This window comes from Bufo bufo, chromosome 9 (genome assembly GCF_905171765.1).
Source record: "Bufo bufo chromosome 9, aBufBuf1.1, whole genome shotgun sequence".
Classification (NCBI taxonomy): domain Eukaryota; kingdom Metazoa; phylum Chordata; class Amphibia; order Anura; family Bufonidae; genus Bufo; species Bufo bufo.
The window spans coordinates 4,632,332-4,650,415 of NC_053397.1; the positions used below are offsets into that span (position 1 = coordinate 4,632,332).

The window sequence follows — 18,084 nt, forward strand, 5'->3', positions numbered from 1 at the left end:
AGACGCTGCCCCCATACACTGACCCTTCACCCAGATGCTGCCCCCATACACTGACCCCTCACCCAGACGCTGCCCCCATACACTGACCCCTCACCCACTCCACAGAAAGTACCCCCATACACCCAAAAATCTCCCCCATACACTGACCCCTCACCCAGATGTTGCCCCATACACTGACCCCTCACCCAAACCCCATTTACTGACCCCTCATCCAAACACCACCCCCATACACTGACCCCTCACCTACACCACAGATGCCACCCCCATACACTGACCCCTCACCTACACCACAGATGCCACCCCCATACACTGACCCCTCACCTACACCACAGATGCCACCCCCATACACTGACCCCTCAACCAAACCCCACCCCCATACACTGACCCCTCACCCTTATATTTTTCCCATACACTGACCTATACTCCGTTCACACTGGTGTCTCCTCTTCCTGACCCGCAGACATCAGGCCTCACTGACGGCACCTGCCCCTCCATGCGCACACCATGCACAGCCCCCCCGCCTCCTCCTTGCCCCCCAGGCTCCTTCACATCAGTCCATGACTACGGTTTGCCCATGTTATGATCCCATCCGACCCGTGCTGCCTGCTCTTTGCCCATGTGGCAGTTCCTCCTGGACCTCCGTAGCCGGTTGTGCTCTGCATTTCCCTCGTCATGCTCACCGCTGGGTGATCGGGGTGGAGTGACCCCACTGGGGGCTGAGTGGCTTCGACAAGGTTGGACCTTTGGGGCTTCCAGCCCGTTGGGGTCAGATAGACTGTACCGCACAGGGGGGTAGTGCTGATAACATCCGCTCTGCTGCTCCTCCGTCCGGGAGTCTGTGCTGGGAGTCCCATCAGGACAGCCGGGGAAGGTGCCTTCACTCAGGGAGGAAACTCCACTGCTGGCGCTGCCCGAGAGCGGAGAGTTACTGCCGTCAAGACAGGACTGGGGGCTGGTGGGCGAGGCCGGGATAGTGTGCAGGGGGCTCTGTGGAGAGAGGGTGCACAAGACTAGGAATATTTAGTCATTTGGCCTCCCCAGAGAATAATATACACTGTATGAGCAAGACACCAAGATCATCCTGTGCCTCCTGGTTCATGAACACATTAGCGCTGACACAACCAGACAAGCAGGAAAGAGGGGAATGTGGTGTAAGACATAATGATGGGGACAGCAAGCGATGAGAATGTCTGTACAGCGCTGTGGAATATGTCAGTGATATATAAGTGATGAGAATGTCTGTACAGCGCTGTGGAATATGTCAGTGATATATAAGGGATGAGAATGTCTGTACAGCGCTGTGGAATATGTCAGTGATATATAAGTGATGAGAATGTCTGTACAGCGCTGTGGAATATGTCAGTGATATATAAGTGATGAGAATGTCTGTACAGCGCTGTGGAATATGTCAGTGATATATAAGTGATGAGAATGTCTGTACAGCGCTGTGGAATATGTCAGTGATATATAAGTGATGAGAATGTCTGTACAGCGCTGTGGAATATGTCAGTGATATATAAGTGATGAGAATGTCTGTACAGCGCTGTGGAATATGTCAGTGATATATAAGTGATGAGAATGTCTGTACAGCGCTGTGGAATATGTCAGTGATATATAAGGGATGGGAATGTCTGTACAGCGCTGTGGAATATGTCAGTGATATATAAGTGATGAGAATGTCTGTACAGCGCTGTGGAATATGTCAGTGATATATAAGTGATGAGAATGTCTGTACAGCGCTGTGGAATATGTCAGTGATATATAAGGGATGAGAATGTCTGTACAGCGCTGTGGAATATGTCAGTGATATATAAGTGATGAGAATGTCTGTACAGCGCTGTGGAATATGTCAGTGATATATAAGTGATGAGAATGTCTGTACAGCGCTGTGGAATATGTCGGTGATATATAAGTGATGAGAATGTCTGTACAGCGCTGTGGAATATGTCAGTGATATATAAGTGATGAGAATGTCTGTACAGCGCTGTGGAATATGTCAGTGATATATAAGGGATGAGATTGTCTGTACAGCGCTGTGGAATATGTCAGTGATATATAAGTGATAAGAATGTCTGTACAGCGCTGTGGAATATGTCAGTGATATATAAGTGATGAGAATGTCTGTACAGCGCTGTGGAATATGTCAGTGATATATAAGTGATGAGAATGTCTGTACAGCGCTGTGGAATATGTCAGTGATATATAAGTGATGAGAATGTCTGTACAGCGCTGTGGAATATGTCAGTGATATATAAGGGATGAGATTGTCTGTACAGCGCTGTGGAATATGTCAGTGATATATAAGTGATAAGAATGTCTGTACAGCGCTGTGGAATATGTCAGTGATATATAAGTGATGGGAATGTCTGTACAGCGCTGTGGAATATGTCAGTGATATATAAGTGATGAGAATGTCTGTACAGCGCTGTGGAATATGTCAGTGATATATAAGTGATGAGAATGTCTGTACAGCGCTGTGGAATATGTCAGTGATATATAAGTGATGAGAATGTCTGTACAGCGCTGTGGAATATGTCAGTGATATATAAGTGATGAGAATGTCTGTACAGCGCTGTGGAATATGTCAGTGATATATAAGTGATGAGAATGTCTGTACAGCGCTGTGGAATATGTCAGTGATATATAAGTGATGGTAATGTCGGTACAGCGCTGTAGAATATGTCAGTGATATATAAGGGATGGGAATGTCTGTACAGCGCTGTGGAATATGTCAGTGATATATAAGTGATGGGAATGTCTGTACAGCGCTGTGGAATATGTCAGTGATATATAAGTGATGAGAATGTCTGTACAGCGCTGTGGAATATGTCAGTGATATATAAGTGATGAGAATGTCTGTACAGCGCTGTGGAATATGTCAGTGATATATAAGTGATGGGAATGTCTGTACAGCGCTGTGGAATATGTCAGTGATATATAAGTGATGGGAATGTCTGTACAGCGCTGTGGAATATGTCAGTGATATATAAGGGATGAGAATGTCTGTACAGCGCTGTGGAATATGTCAGTGATATATAAGTGATGAGAATGTCTGTACAGCGCTGTAGAATATGTCAGTGATATATAAGTGATGAGAATGTCTGTACAGCGCTGTGGAATATGTCAGTGATATATAAGGGATGAGAATGTCTGTACAGCGCTGTGGAATATGTCAGTGATATATAAGTGATGAGAATGTCTGTACAGCGCTGTGGAATATGTCAGTGATATATAAGTGATGAGAATGTCTGTACAGAGCTGTGGAATATGTCAGTGATATATAAGTGATGAGAATGTCTGTACAGAGCTGTGGAATATGTCAGTGATATATAAGTGATGAGAATGTCTGTACAGAGCTGTGGAATATGTCAGTGATATATAAGTGATGAGAATGTCTGTACAGCGCTGTGGAATATGTCAGTGATATATAAGTGATGAGAATGTCTGTACAGCGCTGTGGAATATGTCAGTGATATATAAGTGATGAGAATGTCAGTACAGCGCTGTGGGATATGTCGGTGATATATAAGTGATGAGAAGGTCTGTACAGCGCTGTGGAATATGTCGGTGATATATAAGTGATGAGAATGTCTGTACAGCGCTGTGGAATATGTCAGTGATATATAAGTGATGGTAATGTCTGTACAGCGCTGCGGAATATGTCAGTGATATATAAGTGATGAGAATGTCTGTACAGCGCTGTGGAATATGTCAGTGATATATAAGGGATGAGATTGTCTGTACAGCGCTGTGGAATATGTCAGTGATATATAAGTGATGAGAATGTCTGTACAGCGCTGTGGAATATGTCAGTGATATATAAGTGATGAGAATGTCAGTACAGCGCTGTGGGATATGTCGGTGATATATAAGTGATGAGAAGGTCTGTACAGCGCTGTGGAATATGTCGGTGATATATAAGTGATGAGAATGTCTGTACAGCGCTGTGGAATATGTCAGTGATATATAAGTGATGAGAATGTCTGTACAGAGCTATGGAATATGTCAGTGATATATAAGTGATGAGAATGTCTGTACAGCGCTGTGGAATATGTCAGTGATATATAAGTGATGAGAATGTCTGTACAGAGCTGTGGAATATGTCAGTGATATATAAGTGATGAGAATGTCTGTACAGCGCTGTGGAATATGTCAGTGATATATAAGTGATGAGAATGTCTGTACAGCGCTGTGGAATATGTCAGTGATATATAAGTGATGTCTGTACAGCGCTGTGGAATATGTCAGTGATATATAAGGGATGAGAATGTCTGTACAGCACTGTGGAATATGTCAGTGATATATAAGTGATGAGAATGTCTGTACAGTGCTGTGGAATATGTCTGTGATATATAAGTGATGAGAATGTCTGTACAGCGCTGTAGAATATGTCAGTGATATATAAGTGATGAGAATGTCTGTACAGCGCTGTGGAATATGTCAGTGATATATAAGTGATGAGAATGTCTGTACAGCGCTGTGGAATATGTCAGTGATATATAAGTGATGATAATGTCTGTACAGCGCTGTGGAATATGTCAGTGATATATAAGTGATGAGAAGGTCTGTACAGCGCTGTAGAATATGTCAGTGATATATAAGTGATGAGAATGTCTGTACAGCGCTGTGGAATATGTCAGTGATATATAAGTGATGATAATGTCTGTACAGCGCTGTGGAATATGTCAGTGATATATAAGTGATGAGAATGTCTGTACAGCGCTGTAGAATATGTCAGTGATATATAAGTGATGAGAATGTCTGTACAGCGCTGTGGAATATGTCAGTGATATATAAGTGATGAGAATGTCTGTACAGCGCTGTGGAATATGTCAGTGATATATAAGTGATGATAATGTCTGTACAGCGCTGTGGAATATGTCAGTGATATATAAGTGATGAGAAGGTCTGTACAGCGCTGTGGAATATGTCAGTGATATATAAGGGATGAGAATGTCTGTACAGCGCTGTGGAATATGTCAGTGATATATAAGTGAGTACAATAAATAAATGTAACCTCACATAATAAGGTTTGTAAATAAACCGGAAAAGGTAATAACAGTACCTTGCGAAGGGATCTGCTGGGTAATGCTGGACCCCCATCCCCCATAGAGGGGTGAAATGCATCAAAGTGCAGAGAGTAATGGCCTACAAAGAGATTCAGGAGTTAGTGGCACAGTAACCTCAGTCATTATCCTGTACTGATCCTGAGTTAGGCTACTTTCACACTTGCGTTGTTCTTTTCCGGCACTGAGTTCCGTCACAGGGGCTCTATACCAGAAAAGAACTGATCAGGCATATCCTCGTGCATTCTGAATGGAGAGTAATCCGTTCAGTTTGCATCAGTATGTCTTCAGTTCAGTCGTTTTGACTGATCAGGCAAAAGAGAAAACCGTAGCATGCTACGGTTTTATCTCCGGCTAAAAAAACTGAAGACTTGCCTGAATGCCGGATCAGGCATTTTTTCCCATAGGAATGTATTAGTGCCGGATCCGTCCTTCCGGTATGCGCATGCGCAGACTGAAAAAAAGGTGAAAAAATAAATGCCGGATCCGTTTTTGCCGGATGACACCGGAAAGACGGATCCGGCATTTCAATGCATTTTTTCGACTGATCAGGCATTTTTAAGACTGATCAGGATCCTGATCAGTCTTACTAATGCCATCAGTTAGCATACATTTTGCCTGATCCGGCAGGCAGTTCCGGCGACGGAACTGCTTGCCGGATCTCTCTGCCGCAAGTGTGAAAGTAGCCTTACTCTCGTATTATACTCCAGAGCTGCACTCACTATTCTGCTGGTGAAGTCACTGTGTACATACAGTCAGGTCCATAAATATTGGGACATGGACACAATTCTAACATTTTTGGCTCTATACACCACCGCAATGGATGTGAAATGAAACGAACAAGATGTGCTTTACCTGCAGACTGTCAGCTGTAATCTGAGGTATTTACATCCAGATCAGGTGAACGGTGCAGGAATTACAGCAGTTTCCATCTGTGCCTCCCACTTGTTAAGGGACCAGAAGTAATGGGACAGAATAATAATCATAAATCAAACTTTCACTTTTTAATACTTGGTTGCAAATCCTTTGCAGTCAATTACAGCCTGAAGTCTGGAACGCATAGACATCACCAGACGCTGGTCTCATCCCTGGTGATGCTCGGCCAGGCCTCTACTGCAACTGTCTTCAGCTCCTGCTTGTTCTTGGGGCATTTCCCCTTCAGTTTTGTCTTCAGCAAGTGAAATGCTCAATCGGATTCAGGTCCGGGGATTGACTCGGCCATTGCAGAACATTCCACTTCTTTCCCTTAGACTCTTTGGTTGCTTTTGCAGTATGCTTTGGGTCATTGTCCATCTGCACTGTGAAGCACCGTCCAATGAGTTCTGAAGCATTTGGCTGAATATGAGCAGATAATATTGCCCAAAACCCTTCAGAATTCATCCTGCTGCTTTTGTCAGCAGTCACATCATCAATAAACACAAGAGAAGCAGCTCCATTGGCAGCCATACATGCCCACGCCATGACACTACCACCACCATGCTTCACTGATGAGGTGGTATGCTTAGGATCATGAGCAGCTCCTTTCCTTCTCCATACTCTTCTCTTCCCATCACTCTGGTACAAGTTGGTCTTGGTCTCATCTGTCCATAGGATGTTGTTCAGGACTGTGAAGGCTTTTTTAGATGTCGTTTGGCAAACTCTAATCTGGCCTTCCTGTTTTTGAGGCTCACCAATGGTTTCCATCTTGTGGTGAACCCTCTGTATTCACTCTGGTGAAGTCTTCTCCTGATTGTTGACTTTGACACACATACACCTACCTCCTGGAGAGTATTCTTGATTCGGCCAACTGTTGTGAAGGGCGTTTTCTTCACCAGGGAAAGAATTCTTCGCTCATCCACCGCAGTTGTTTTCCGTGGTCTTCCGGGTCTTTTGGTGTTGCTGAGCTCACCGGTGCGTTCCTTCTTTATAAGAATGTTCCAAACAGTTGTTTTGGCCGCGCCTAATGTTTCTGCTATCTCTCTGATGGGTTTGTGGTGTTTTTCAGCCTAATGATGGCTTCACTGATGGTGACAGCTCTTTGGATCTCATCTTGGGAGTTGACAGCAACAGATTCCAAATGCAGATAGCAGACTGGAAATGACCTCTGGACCTTGTATCTGCTCATTGTAATTGGGATAATGAGAGAATAACACACACCGGCCATGGGACAGCCGAGAAGACAATTGTCCCATTACTTTTGGTCCCTTAACAAGTGGGAGGCACATATGGAAACTGCTGTAATTCCTGCACCGTTCACCTGATTTGAATGAAAATCCCCTCAAATTACAGCTGACAGTCTGCAGGTAAAGCACATCTTGTCCGTTTTAATTCCAAATCCATTGTGGTGGTGTATAGAGCCAAAAATGTTAGAATTGTGTCCATTTCCCAATATTTATGGACCTGACTGTACATTACTTATCCTGTACTGATCCTGAGTTACGTCCTGTATTATACTCCAGAGCTGCACTCACTATTCTGCTGGTGCAGTCACTGTGTACATACATTACTTATCCTGAGTTACATCCTGTATTATACCCCAGAGCTGCACTCACTATTCTGCTGGTGGAGTCACTGTGTACATACATTACTTATCCTGTACTGATCCTGTGTTACATCCTGTATTCTACTCCAGAGCTGCACTCACTATTCTGCTGGTGCAGTCACTGTGTACATACATTACTTATCCTGAGTTACATCCTGTATTATACTCCAGAGCTGCACTCACTATTCTGCTGGTGCAGTCACTGTGTACATACATTACTTATCCTGTACTGATCCTGAGTTATATCCTGTATTATACTCCAGAGCTGCACTCACTATTCTGCTGGTGCAGTCACTGTGTACATACATTACTTATCCTGTACTGATCCTGAGTTACATCCTGTATTATACTCCAGAGCTGCACTCACTATTCTGCTGGTGCAGTCACTGTGTACATACATTACTTATCCTGTACTGATCCTGAGTTACATCCTGTATTATACTCCAGAACTGCACTCACTGTTCTGCTGGAGCAGTCACTGTGTACATACATTACTTATCCTGAGTTACATCCTGTATTATACCCCAGAGCTGCACTCACTATTCTGCTGGTGGAGTCACTGTGTACATACATTACTTATCCTGTACTGATCCTGTGTTACATCCTGTATTATACTCCAGAGCTGCACTCACTATTCTGCTGGTGCAGTCACTGTGTACATACATTACTTATCCTGAGTTACATCCTGTATTATACTCCAGAGCTGCACTCACTATTCTGCTGGTGCAGTCACTGTGTACATACATTACTTATCCTGTACTGATCCTGAGTTACATCCTGTATTATACTCCAGAGCTGCACTCACTATTCTGCTGGTGCAGTCACTGTGTACATACATTACTTATCCTGTACTGATCCTGAGTTACATCCTGTATTATACTCCAGAGCTGCACTCACTATTCTGCTGGTGCAGTCACTGTGTACATACATTACTTATCCTGTACTGATCCTGAGTTACACCCTGTATTATGCTCCAGAGCTGCACTCACTATTCTGCTGGTGGAGTCACTGTGTACATACATTACTTATCCTGTACTGATCCTGAGTTACACCCTGTATTATGCTCCAGAGCTGCACTCACTATTCTGCTGGTGGAGTCACTGTGTACATACATTACTTATCCTGTACTGATCCTGAGTTACATCCTGTATTATACTCCAGAGCTGCACTCACTATTCTGCTGGTGGAGTCACTGTGTACATACATTACTTATCCTGTACTGATCCTGAGTTACATCCTGTATTATGCTCCAGAGCTGCACTCACTATTCTGCTGGTGGAGTCACTGTGTACATACATTACTTATCCTGTACTGATCCTGAGTTACATCCTGTATTATACTCCAGAGCTGCACTCACTATTCTGCTGGTGCAGTCACTGTGTACATACATTACTTATCCTGTACTGATCCTGAGTTACATCCTGTATTATGCTCCAGAGCTGCACTCACTATTCTGCTGGTGGAGTCACTGTGTACATACATTACTAATCCTGTACTGATCCTGAGTTAGACCCTGTATTATGCTCCAGAGCTGCACTCACTGTTCTGCTGTGTACTTACCCTGTGTCAGGCCTCTCGTGGTGCCCGTCGGTGTTAGGACGCTCCCAACATGAGAACTGAGGAACGGAAGAGACTCTCTCGTTCCACTGTCCAAACTCCAACTGCTGGGAGCTGCCAGGACTGTGACAATGCATCAGAATGACCAGAGGAGGCGCCAGTGACAGGATCCGCGGGGAAGAAAGATTGGATCAGAGATGATGATAAAGCACTAACATGTAGCTGTAATATCCTTATAATATACAGGAAGAACAGGCATAGCTCCTCCCACCCATCATTGGCCCCTCCCACATGAGCAGTCACCGTGCCTCCTGCAGAATTAACATGTGCATGTTCACACAGTGTAGGGAATAGTCTTCACCTTTGTCGGCTACAGAGAGATTGGGGTCACTGCACGGCTTGCATGGTCCGAGGACCTGCTGGAACAGAGCCCGGGGGTAGACGCAGCGCTGAAAGACCACCAGCAGAGACAGAAGAAAGTCATGAAGAGAAAGCTCCGGCCACCCACAGCGCTGCACTGCATGCTGGGAGATGTAGTGTCCCCTATAGATGGTGCACAGTACATCTCCAGGAATGCACTGCAGCCGAGCATGCACAGCACAGACACGGGTGAGAGGTAACAGAAAACCAGCAGAATTGTGAATACAGCTCTGGAAGTGACATGATGGAATGAGTACATAATGAGGTCTACATGGCAGCATTAACCTGTCCGCTCTCTGGGCCGGTCTGGTACATGGCGCTGCTGGGCCGGTCCCGCGGAGCAGGCAGCAGCATCACCATGTCACGTGAATGTCGGTATTTATCCGGAAGGGAGGGGGATCCTGCAGCGAGACAGCGGGAGATAATCAGACCTCCTATCCTGTGCGGTGCGGATGCGCAGGCAGAGCGTCGCCGCTTACACTACCTCGTGTGCTGGATGGAGCAGAGTTGATGAGCTGTGATGGCGCAGAGTGGGTGGAGCTGAGGCTGGAGGAGGAGGGGCTTGTGTACGAGGAGGATAATGCAGAAACGTTGGTGATGGATCCGGCGTGGAGGGAATGTGGGAGCAGCATCTGCAAGAAAGGGAGAGCCGTTATAGAGCCAGGAGGCGGCGGACACTGCCCCCCGCACAGGACAGGCACCTGCATGCTGTAGGGGTCCTCCGTCTCGCTGTCCACAGCGGTGGTCGTGGTCCCAGTGTCGCTGGAGGCGTGTGACGAGAGAGAGGAGGAGGAATGGCGGACAGAACTCAGGACAACCAGAGGGCTGGAGAGAAAACAGACATGATGGGGTGTCCGATATCTCACATGAAGTCACATTACCATCAAAGGGTGTGCAGTCTCTTCCTCCCGTGCAGTGTCCCTGGGTACAGTCTCTTCCTCCCGTGCAGTCCCCCCTGGGCGCAGTCTCTTCCTCCTGTGCAGTCCCCCTGGGTGCAGTCTCTTCCTCCCGTGCAGTCCCCCTGGGTGCAGTCTCTTCCTACCGTGCAGTCCCCCTGGGTACAGTCTCTTCCTCCCGTGCAGTCCCCCCTGGGCGCAGTCTCTTCCTCCCTTGCAGTCCCCCTGGGCGCAGTCTCTTCCTCCCTTGCAGTCCCCCTGGGTGCAGTCTCTTCCTCCCGTGCAGTCCCCCTGGGCGCAGTCTCTTCCTCCTGTGCAGTCCCCCTGGGTGCAGTCTCTTCCTCCAGTGCAGTCCCCCTGGGTACAGTCTCTTCCTCCAGTGCAGTCCCCCTGGGTACAGTCTCTTCCTCCGTGCAGTCCCCCTGGGTACAGTCTCTTCCTCCCGTGCAGTCCCCCTGGGTGCAGTCTCTTCCTCCTGTGCAGTCCCCCTGGGTACCTACCTGTGCCGGTGCACCATCCTCAAGCTGTCGTTATTCATGGCCCCGTGTGACAGCAGGACGTTACTGCGCGGTACGGCTGCACAGGACGGATTCATCTTCTCCAGCATGGGGAACTCCTGCAGACACAGCTCGGGTTACAACGCTCTACCGCCATTATACATCCATACTCCGCACACAACCAGGTGGAGCTGTATACGGAGAGTGCTGCGGTCAGTATAGTGACCCTCCCATGTATCAGTAGTGCAGCTCACCTGGTACAGACTGGAGCGCATGACCTGGAACTGATCCACCAGCTTCTTGTGAAGAGGTCTCATCTCCGGGTGAACGCAGCGCTCATGGACGGCCAGACCCACTCCCAGGACATGCACCTGGGGGACACAACGGGACATATACGCTGACTGGCCACTTTATTAGAGCCCCGGGCCCTTCATGATTGGAGCCCCAGCCCGTGACCCCGGAGCGGTCACACACCCCTTACTGCTCCTGAGCACTGGGGCAAAAGAGCGTAAATCTGGAGCGCTGAGCAGTGGAGGACACAGGAGGGATCCAGATGGCGGCAGCATCATGAATGGCTGAACTCTCCTGGTGGGGACACCCGGGGCCCCCGACACCTGTGGATGGACGTGTGGACAGTAGGGTGACCTAAGCATTGTGGCCGAGCACATCTTCAGGAGCACGGTGCACCCCACAGAAGGACCAGGGTCATACGGCCTCCACCGTCCCCAGGTCTCATCCTGTAGAACACGTCAGGACCTTCATCTAATATCCTGTGCACACCGCCAATCTTCCTGCACCTAGTGGAGTTCATGTCACCACGAAAGGCTGAAGGCCAAAGGAGGTTCAACGCCTCCTAGATGGGGGTCTCCAACAAACTGGCCAGTCAGTGTATGTATACAGTTCTTGGGAATAGGGAGGAGCATTCTGCAGACTGAACACCAGGGGCAGCACTGGGTAAGCCGTGGGTACATTAGATCAGTGGTCTCCAGCCTGGGACGGTCATCGCACGATGGGAGTTATAATTCCCCAATAGCTGGAAGCTCACAGGTTGGAGTCCACTGCATCAGATGATAGTAACACGTCAGCGACAGAGGCTCAGTACAAACTGGACGACGCCATGACAGGTACCTGCTCCAGCATGAGTTCCTTCAGCTGACTGATCTTGTCCGCATCCTCCGGGTGCTGCGTGATGTAATCCTTATCAAAAAACGCCTGCCAGGAGGGAGAGAGACAGTGAGAGGGTCGCCAGGAGGGAGAGAGACGGTGAGAGGGGCGCCAGGAGGAAGAAAGACAGCGAGAGGGGCGCCAGGAGGGAGAGAGACAGCGAGAGGGGCGCCAGGAGGGAGAGAGACAGCGAGAGGGGCGCCAGGAGGGAGAAAGACAGCGAGAGGGGCGCCAGGAGGGAGAAAGACAGCGAGAGGGGCGCCAGGAGGGAGAGAGACAGCGAGAGGGGCGCCAGGAGGAAGAAAGACAGCGAGAGGGGCGCCAGGAGGGAGAGAGACAGCGAGAGGGGCGCCAGGAGGAAGAAAGACAGTGAGAGGGGCGCCAGGAGGAAGAAAGACAGCGAGAGGGGCGCTAGGAGGAAGAAAGACAGCGAGAGGGGCGCCAGGAGGAAGAAAGACAGTGAGAGGGGCGCCAGGAGGAAGAAAGACAGCGAGAGGGGCGCCAGGAGGGAGAGAGACAGCGAGAGGGGCGCCAGGAGGAAGAAAGACAGCGAGAGGGGCGCTAGGAGGTAGAGAGACAGTGAGAGGGGCGCCAGGAGGAAGAAATACAGCGAGAGGGGCGCTAGGAGGTAGAGAGACAGTGAGAGGGGTGCCAGGAGGGAGAGAGACAGCGAGAGGGGTGCCAGGAGGGAGAGAGACAGCGAGAGGGGCGCCAGGAGGAGGAGAGACAGTGAGAGGGGCGCCAGGAGGGAAAGAGAGAAAGTGAGAGGGGCGCCAGGAGGGAGAGAGACAGCGAGAGGGGCGCCAGGAGGAAGAAAGACAGCGAGAGGGGCGCCAGGAGGAAGAAAGACAGCGAGAGGGGCGCCAGGAGGAAGAAAGACAGCGAGAGGGGCGCCAGGAGGGAGAGAGACAGCGAGAGGGGCGCCAGGAGGAAGAAAGACAGCGAGAGGGGCGCCAGGAGGAAAAAAGACAGCGAGAGGGGCGCTAGGAGGAAGAAAGACAGCGAGAGGGGCGCCAGGAGGAAGAAAGACAGCGAGAGGGGCGCCAGGAGGGAGAGAGACAGCGAGAGGGGCGCCAGGAGGAAGAAAGACAGCGAGAGGGGCGCCAGGAGGGAGAGAGACAGCGAGAGGGGCGCCAGGAGGAAGAAAGACAGCGAGAGAAGGCGGTAGGAGGTAGAGAGACAGGTGCCAGGAGGGAGAGAGACAGCGAGAGGGGCGCCAGGAGGGAGAGAGACAGCGAGAGGGGCGCCAGGAGGGAGAGAGACAGCGAGAGGGGCGCCAGGAGGGAGAGAGACAGCGAGAGGGGCGCCAGGAGGGAGAAACACAGCGAAAGGGACGCTAGGAGGGAAAGAGAGCCAGAGGGATGCCAGGAGGAAGAAAGACAGCGAGAGAAGCGCCAGGAAGAAGAAAGACAGCGAGAGGGGCGACAGGAGGGAGAGAGACAGCGAGAGGGGCGCCAGGAGGAAGAAAGACAGCGAAAGGGGCGCCAGGAGGGAGAGAGACAGCGAGAGGGGCGCCAGGAGGAAGAAAGACAGCGAGAGGGGCGCCAGGAGGGAGAGAGACAGCGAGAGGGGCGCCAGGAGGAAGAAAGACAGCGAGAGGGGCGCTAGGAGGTAGAGAGACAGTGAGAGGGGTGCCAGGAGGGAGAGAGACAGCGAGAGGGGCGCCAGGAGGAGGAGAGACAGTGAGAGGGGCGCCAGGAGGGAAAGAGAGAAAGTGAGAGGGGCGCCAGGAGGGAGAGAGACAGTGAGAGGGGTGCCAGGAGGGAGAGAGACAGCGAGAGGGGCGCCAGGAGGAGGAGAGACAGTGAGAGGGGCGCCAGGAGGGAGAGAGACAGTGAGAGGGGTGCCAGGAGGGAGAGAGACAGCGAGAGGGGTGCCAGGAGGGGGAGAGACAGTGAGAGGGGTGCCAGGAGGGAGAGAAACAGCGAGAGGAGTGCCAGGAGGGAGAGAGACAGTGAGAGGGGTGCCAGGAGGAGGAGAGACAGTGAGAGGGGCGCCAGGAGGGAGAAAGACAGTGAGAGGGGTGCCAGGAGGAGGAGAGACAGTGAGAGGGGCGCCAGGAGGGAGAAAGACAGTGAGAGGGGTGCCAGGAGGGAGAAAGATGGTGAGAGGGGCGCCAGGAGGGAGAGAGACAGCGAGAGGGGCGCCAGGAGGAAGAAAGACAGCGAGAGGGGTGCCAGGAGGGAGAGAGAAAGTGAGAGTGGCACAGGGCTGATGGAAATAGAAGGACAACACAAGACGAAGAGGTGACATATAGAGGGACTTATAGGAATAGTCCCCAATTCTCATCTCTCACCTCTTGGTATCGGGTGATCCCTCCGTTCACGGCAGCGTCAATGACTCCGTTCAGACACATACTCAGGAGGTTGATGTTCCCGTGCAGATTGTGGTGCTGATACTGAGTGATCAGCGCTCGCAACTCCTGAGTCTTGTTCCCCAGAACCTGCAGAGCGTTCTCCAGGGGGCTGACCTCCACCTGTGGAAGTGGGACATGTACCCACCTGATGTGTGATCATTCTCATCCCCTCCGACCTCAGACCCCACTGATTATTAGATGACCTCAATACACCTGACGTGTGATCATTCTCATCCCCCCCCCCCCGACCACTGACTTGTGATTATTCTCATTTCCCCCCCGACCACTGACGTGTGATCATTCTCATCCCCCCCGACCACTGACTTGTGATTATTCTCATCCCCTCCGACCACTGACATGTGATCATTCTCATCCCCTCCGACCACTGACGTGTGATCATTCTCATCCCCCCGACCACTGACTTGTGATTATTCTCATCCCCTCCGACCACTGACGTGTGATCATTCTCATCCCCCCGACCACTGACGTGTGATCATTCTCATCCCCCCCGACCACTGACGTGTGATCATTCTCATCCCCCCCGACCACTGACGTGTGATCATTCTCATCCCCCCCCCCCGACCACTGACTTGTGATCATTCTCATCCCCCCCCCCGACCACTGACTTGTGATTATTCTCATTTCCCCCCCGACCACTGACGTGTGATCATTCTCATCCCCCCCGACCACTGACTTGTGATTATTCTCATCCCCTCCGACCACTGACGTGTGATCATTCTCATCCCCTCCGACCACTGACGTGTGATCATTCTCATCCCCCCCGACCACTGACTTGTGATTATTCTCATCCCCTCCGACCACTGACGTGTGATCATTCTCATCCCCTCCGACCACTGACGTGTGATCATTCTCATCCCCCCGACCACTGACTTGTAATTATTCTCATCCCCTCCGACCACTGACATGTGATCATTCTCATCCCCCCGACCACTGACGTGTGATCATTCTCATCCCCCCCGACCACTGACTTGTGATTATTCTCATCCCCTCCGACCACTGACGTGTGATCATTCTCATCCCCCCCGACCACTGATGTGTGATCATTCTCACCCCCCCCCCCCGACCACTGACTTGTGATTATTCTCATTTCCCCCACGACCACTGACGTGTGATCATTCTCATCCCCCCCGACCACTGACTTGTGATTATTCTCATCCCCTCCGACCACTGACGTGTGATTATTCTCATCCCCTCCGACCACTGACGTGTGATCATTCTCATCCCCCCCGACCACTGACGTGTGATCATTCTCATCCCCCCCGACGACTGACTTGTGATTATTCTCATCCCCTCCGACCACTGATGTGTGATTATTCTCATCCCCTCCGACCACTGACGTGTGATTATTCTCATTTCCCCCCCGACCACTGACATGTGATCATTCTCATCCCCCCCCGACCACTGACTTGTGATTATTCTCATCCCCTCCGACCACTGACGTGTGATCATTCTCATCCCCCCGACCACTGACGTGTGATCATTCTCATCCCCTCGGACCCCACTGATTATTACATGACCACTATGCACCCAATATGTGATCATTCTCATCCCCTCCCCCTCTGGTGATACTTTACCAGCTCTCGCTTCTGGACTTCAAACCAACAGGAGATTCCTGGGAGGCTGTGAGACAGTGTGAGAGTGCTGCGCTCTATCCAAAGACTCTGATGGAGAGAGATTAGACAGTCAGGTACCGGCTGAGACCCGGAGGAGCTCCTGGAGGTTTATCACTCACCTTAAACTCATTGTCCTTATCGCGGGCTCCTCGGTGGAACGGTCGGTCGTACCGGAACCTGCGCACGTTGTTTACTCTGTAGAAACTCTTTATCCTCTCGGGAACCTGGTCCATGTTTAATACTCTGGGGGTGTCCGGTAGAGGGGTGACTGCATAAATCTGCAGGTCTGGGTGTGACAGTCAAAGAACACTGCAACCAGAACGTAAGGCTCCTGACCCCTGATGACGCCGTTCGCACATCGACACGTGTCGGGGGAACTTCATTGCTTGTTATTTTAATGGTCAATCCTCTGTTAGTCTCCGCTATGGCTGGCGGTGTCGTACTGCGGGCGCTCCGCCGCTGACTACATAGGAAGGGCGGCATCCTGGTTATTATACACTTGGGCAGTGACCCGCGACCATGGTTCACAGTCAGATACCACAAGCAGCTGATCCACATAGATACCGCCACAATATCATCCGTGTAAGCAGCACAAGGACATCGCATTAATCGTATGCGGAGTCGCCATCTTGTCCCAGGAATACGTTATTGAGGAAAGACCCCAGTGACACACGGTCAATTATAATGAGATATAATCTCTATGGAGTCTCTGGGACAGTTCATGATGGGGGCGCAGTATTAAGGAGGTACTCTGGACACTATTACTGTATGGAGACCTGCACATTTCGGGCCTCTGTCGGCAGATCTGTCCCTCTGACACCGGCTGACCGGTCACATGTGCGCTCGGCAGCTGAAGGCGTCTGTGTTGGTCCCGTGTTTATATGTGCCCGCATTGCTGAGAAAAGTGATGGTTTAATATATGCAGATGAGCCTCTAGGAGCAATGGGGGCGTTACCATTGCACCTAGAGCCTGTGCTCCCTCTGAAACCACTGCGTCCTCTGCACCTTGATTGACAGGACCAGACGTGATGACGTTTTCACTGCCGGGTCCTGTCAATCCTAGTGCAGAGGGGGCGGCGGTTGCAGAGCCTCTAGGTGTAATGGTAACGCCCCCGTTGCTCCTAGAGGCTCATTTGCATACATTAAACCATCACTTTTCTCAGCAATGCGGGCACATATGAACACGGGACCAACACAGACGCCTTCAGCTGCCGAGCGCACATGTGACCGGTCAGCCGGTGTCATGGGGACAGATCTGCCGACAGACGCCCTTTAAGGAGCCATCATGTCCAGTCCAGCTGCTGACTAATATAAAAGACACTTATATAATGCACTAAGAGGGGCTGGTACCTGCGGTTATCGAGGCACACTTAAAGGGGTTCTCCGGGTTTTTAATATTGATGACTTGTCCTCAGGATAGGTCACCCCCGCCCATCAGCTGTATGGGTAGACGGCGCGCGCACTGCGCACGTGCCGTCTCCTGCTCGCCGCTGTATGTCTATGGGACAGCACGTGTGCACTGCGTGTGCGGTCTCCTCAAACCCCCGCCGATCCTGAGGAGAGGTCATCAAAAGAAAAAAAGTCTTTGTAGCTTTTTCGCTACTGGTTTATTTTGTTGAATACACCCTGGACCATACACCGTCATGAGCCACACTGATACACTGTAACAAACCTATCAGCTGTGCAGATACGGTAAGACGTGGAAGTACTCAGTGTAGTAGAAGGCTGCATTACGTTTTACAGTGAAGCCCGGACTCTACAATGTCACCCCCCCCCTCCCCCGGCACGCAGCCGCGGTGCAGGATACACTGAGAGTCGCTCTGCAGGATGGTGTCGTCGGGGTGGTTGAGATGCTGCATGGCTATAGCCTGCGGGAACTCGCTCAGCATCCTCTGCTGGAAGGCCTCCAGCCGCTCGTAGTCGTGGCCCCGGCACACAAACTCTTTATTCTGCAAAGACAAGAGAGGTGAGGT

General features: G+C 50.5%; 1 protein-coding gene across 6 annotated transcripts in view; it reads right to left on the reverse strand.

The window, feature by feature from the left end:
- Positions 1 to 377: 377 nt before the first annotated feature.
- The window catches only part of DOCK3 (dedicator of cytokinesis 3), a 122,389-nt gene continuing 104,682 nt past the window's right edge, over positions 378 to 18,084 (reverse strand). For 5 of the 6 annotated variants that reach the window (XM_040407110.1, XM_040407109.1, XM_040407111.1 and 2 more), the window contains 14 exons: positions 17,919 to 18,060; positions 16,231 to 16,397; positions 16,073 to 16,159; positions 14,418 to 14,597; positions 12,086 to 12,169; positions 11,212 to 11,328; positions 10,961 to 11,076; positions 10,266 to 10,389; positions 10,049 to 10,196; positions 9,850 to 9,965; positions 9,506 to 9,593; positions 9,148 to 9,267; positions 5,066 to 5,148; positions 378 to 987 (listed from right to left, as the gene is read on the reverse strand). In XM_040407110.1, coding sequence (XP_040263044.1) covers positions 562 to 987; positions 5,066 to 5,148; positions 9,148 to 9,267; positions 9,506 to 9,593; positions 9,850 to 9,965; positions 10,049 to 10,196; positions 10,266 to 10,389; positions 10,961 to 11,076; positions 11,212 to 11,328; positions 12,086 to 12,169; positions 14,418 to 14,597; positions 16,073 to 16,159; positions 16,231 to 16,397; positions 17,919 to 18,060 — 1,998 coding nt within the window. In that variant the 3' untranslated portion in view covers positions 378 to 561. The remainder of the gene's footprint in view (positions 988 to 5,065; positions 5,149 to 9,147; positions 9,268 to 9,505; positions 9,594 to 9,849; positions 9,966 to 10,048; positions 10,197 to 10,265; positions 10,390 to 10,960; positions 11,077 to 11,211; positions 11,329 to 12,085; positions 12,170 to 14,417; positions 14,598 to 16,072; positions 16,160 to 16,230; positions 16,398 to 17,918; positions 18,061 to 18,084) is intronic. The other variant, XR_005774188.1, reaches the window with a different exon arrangement.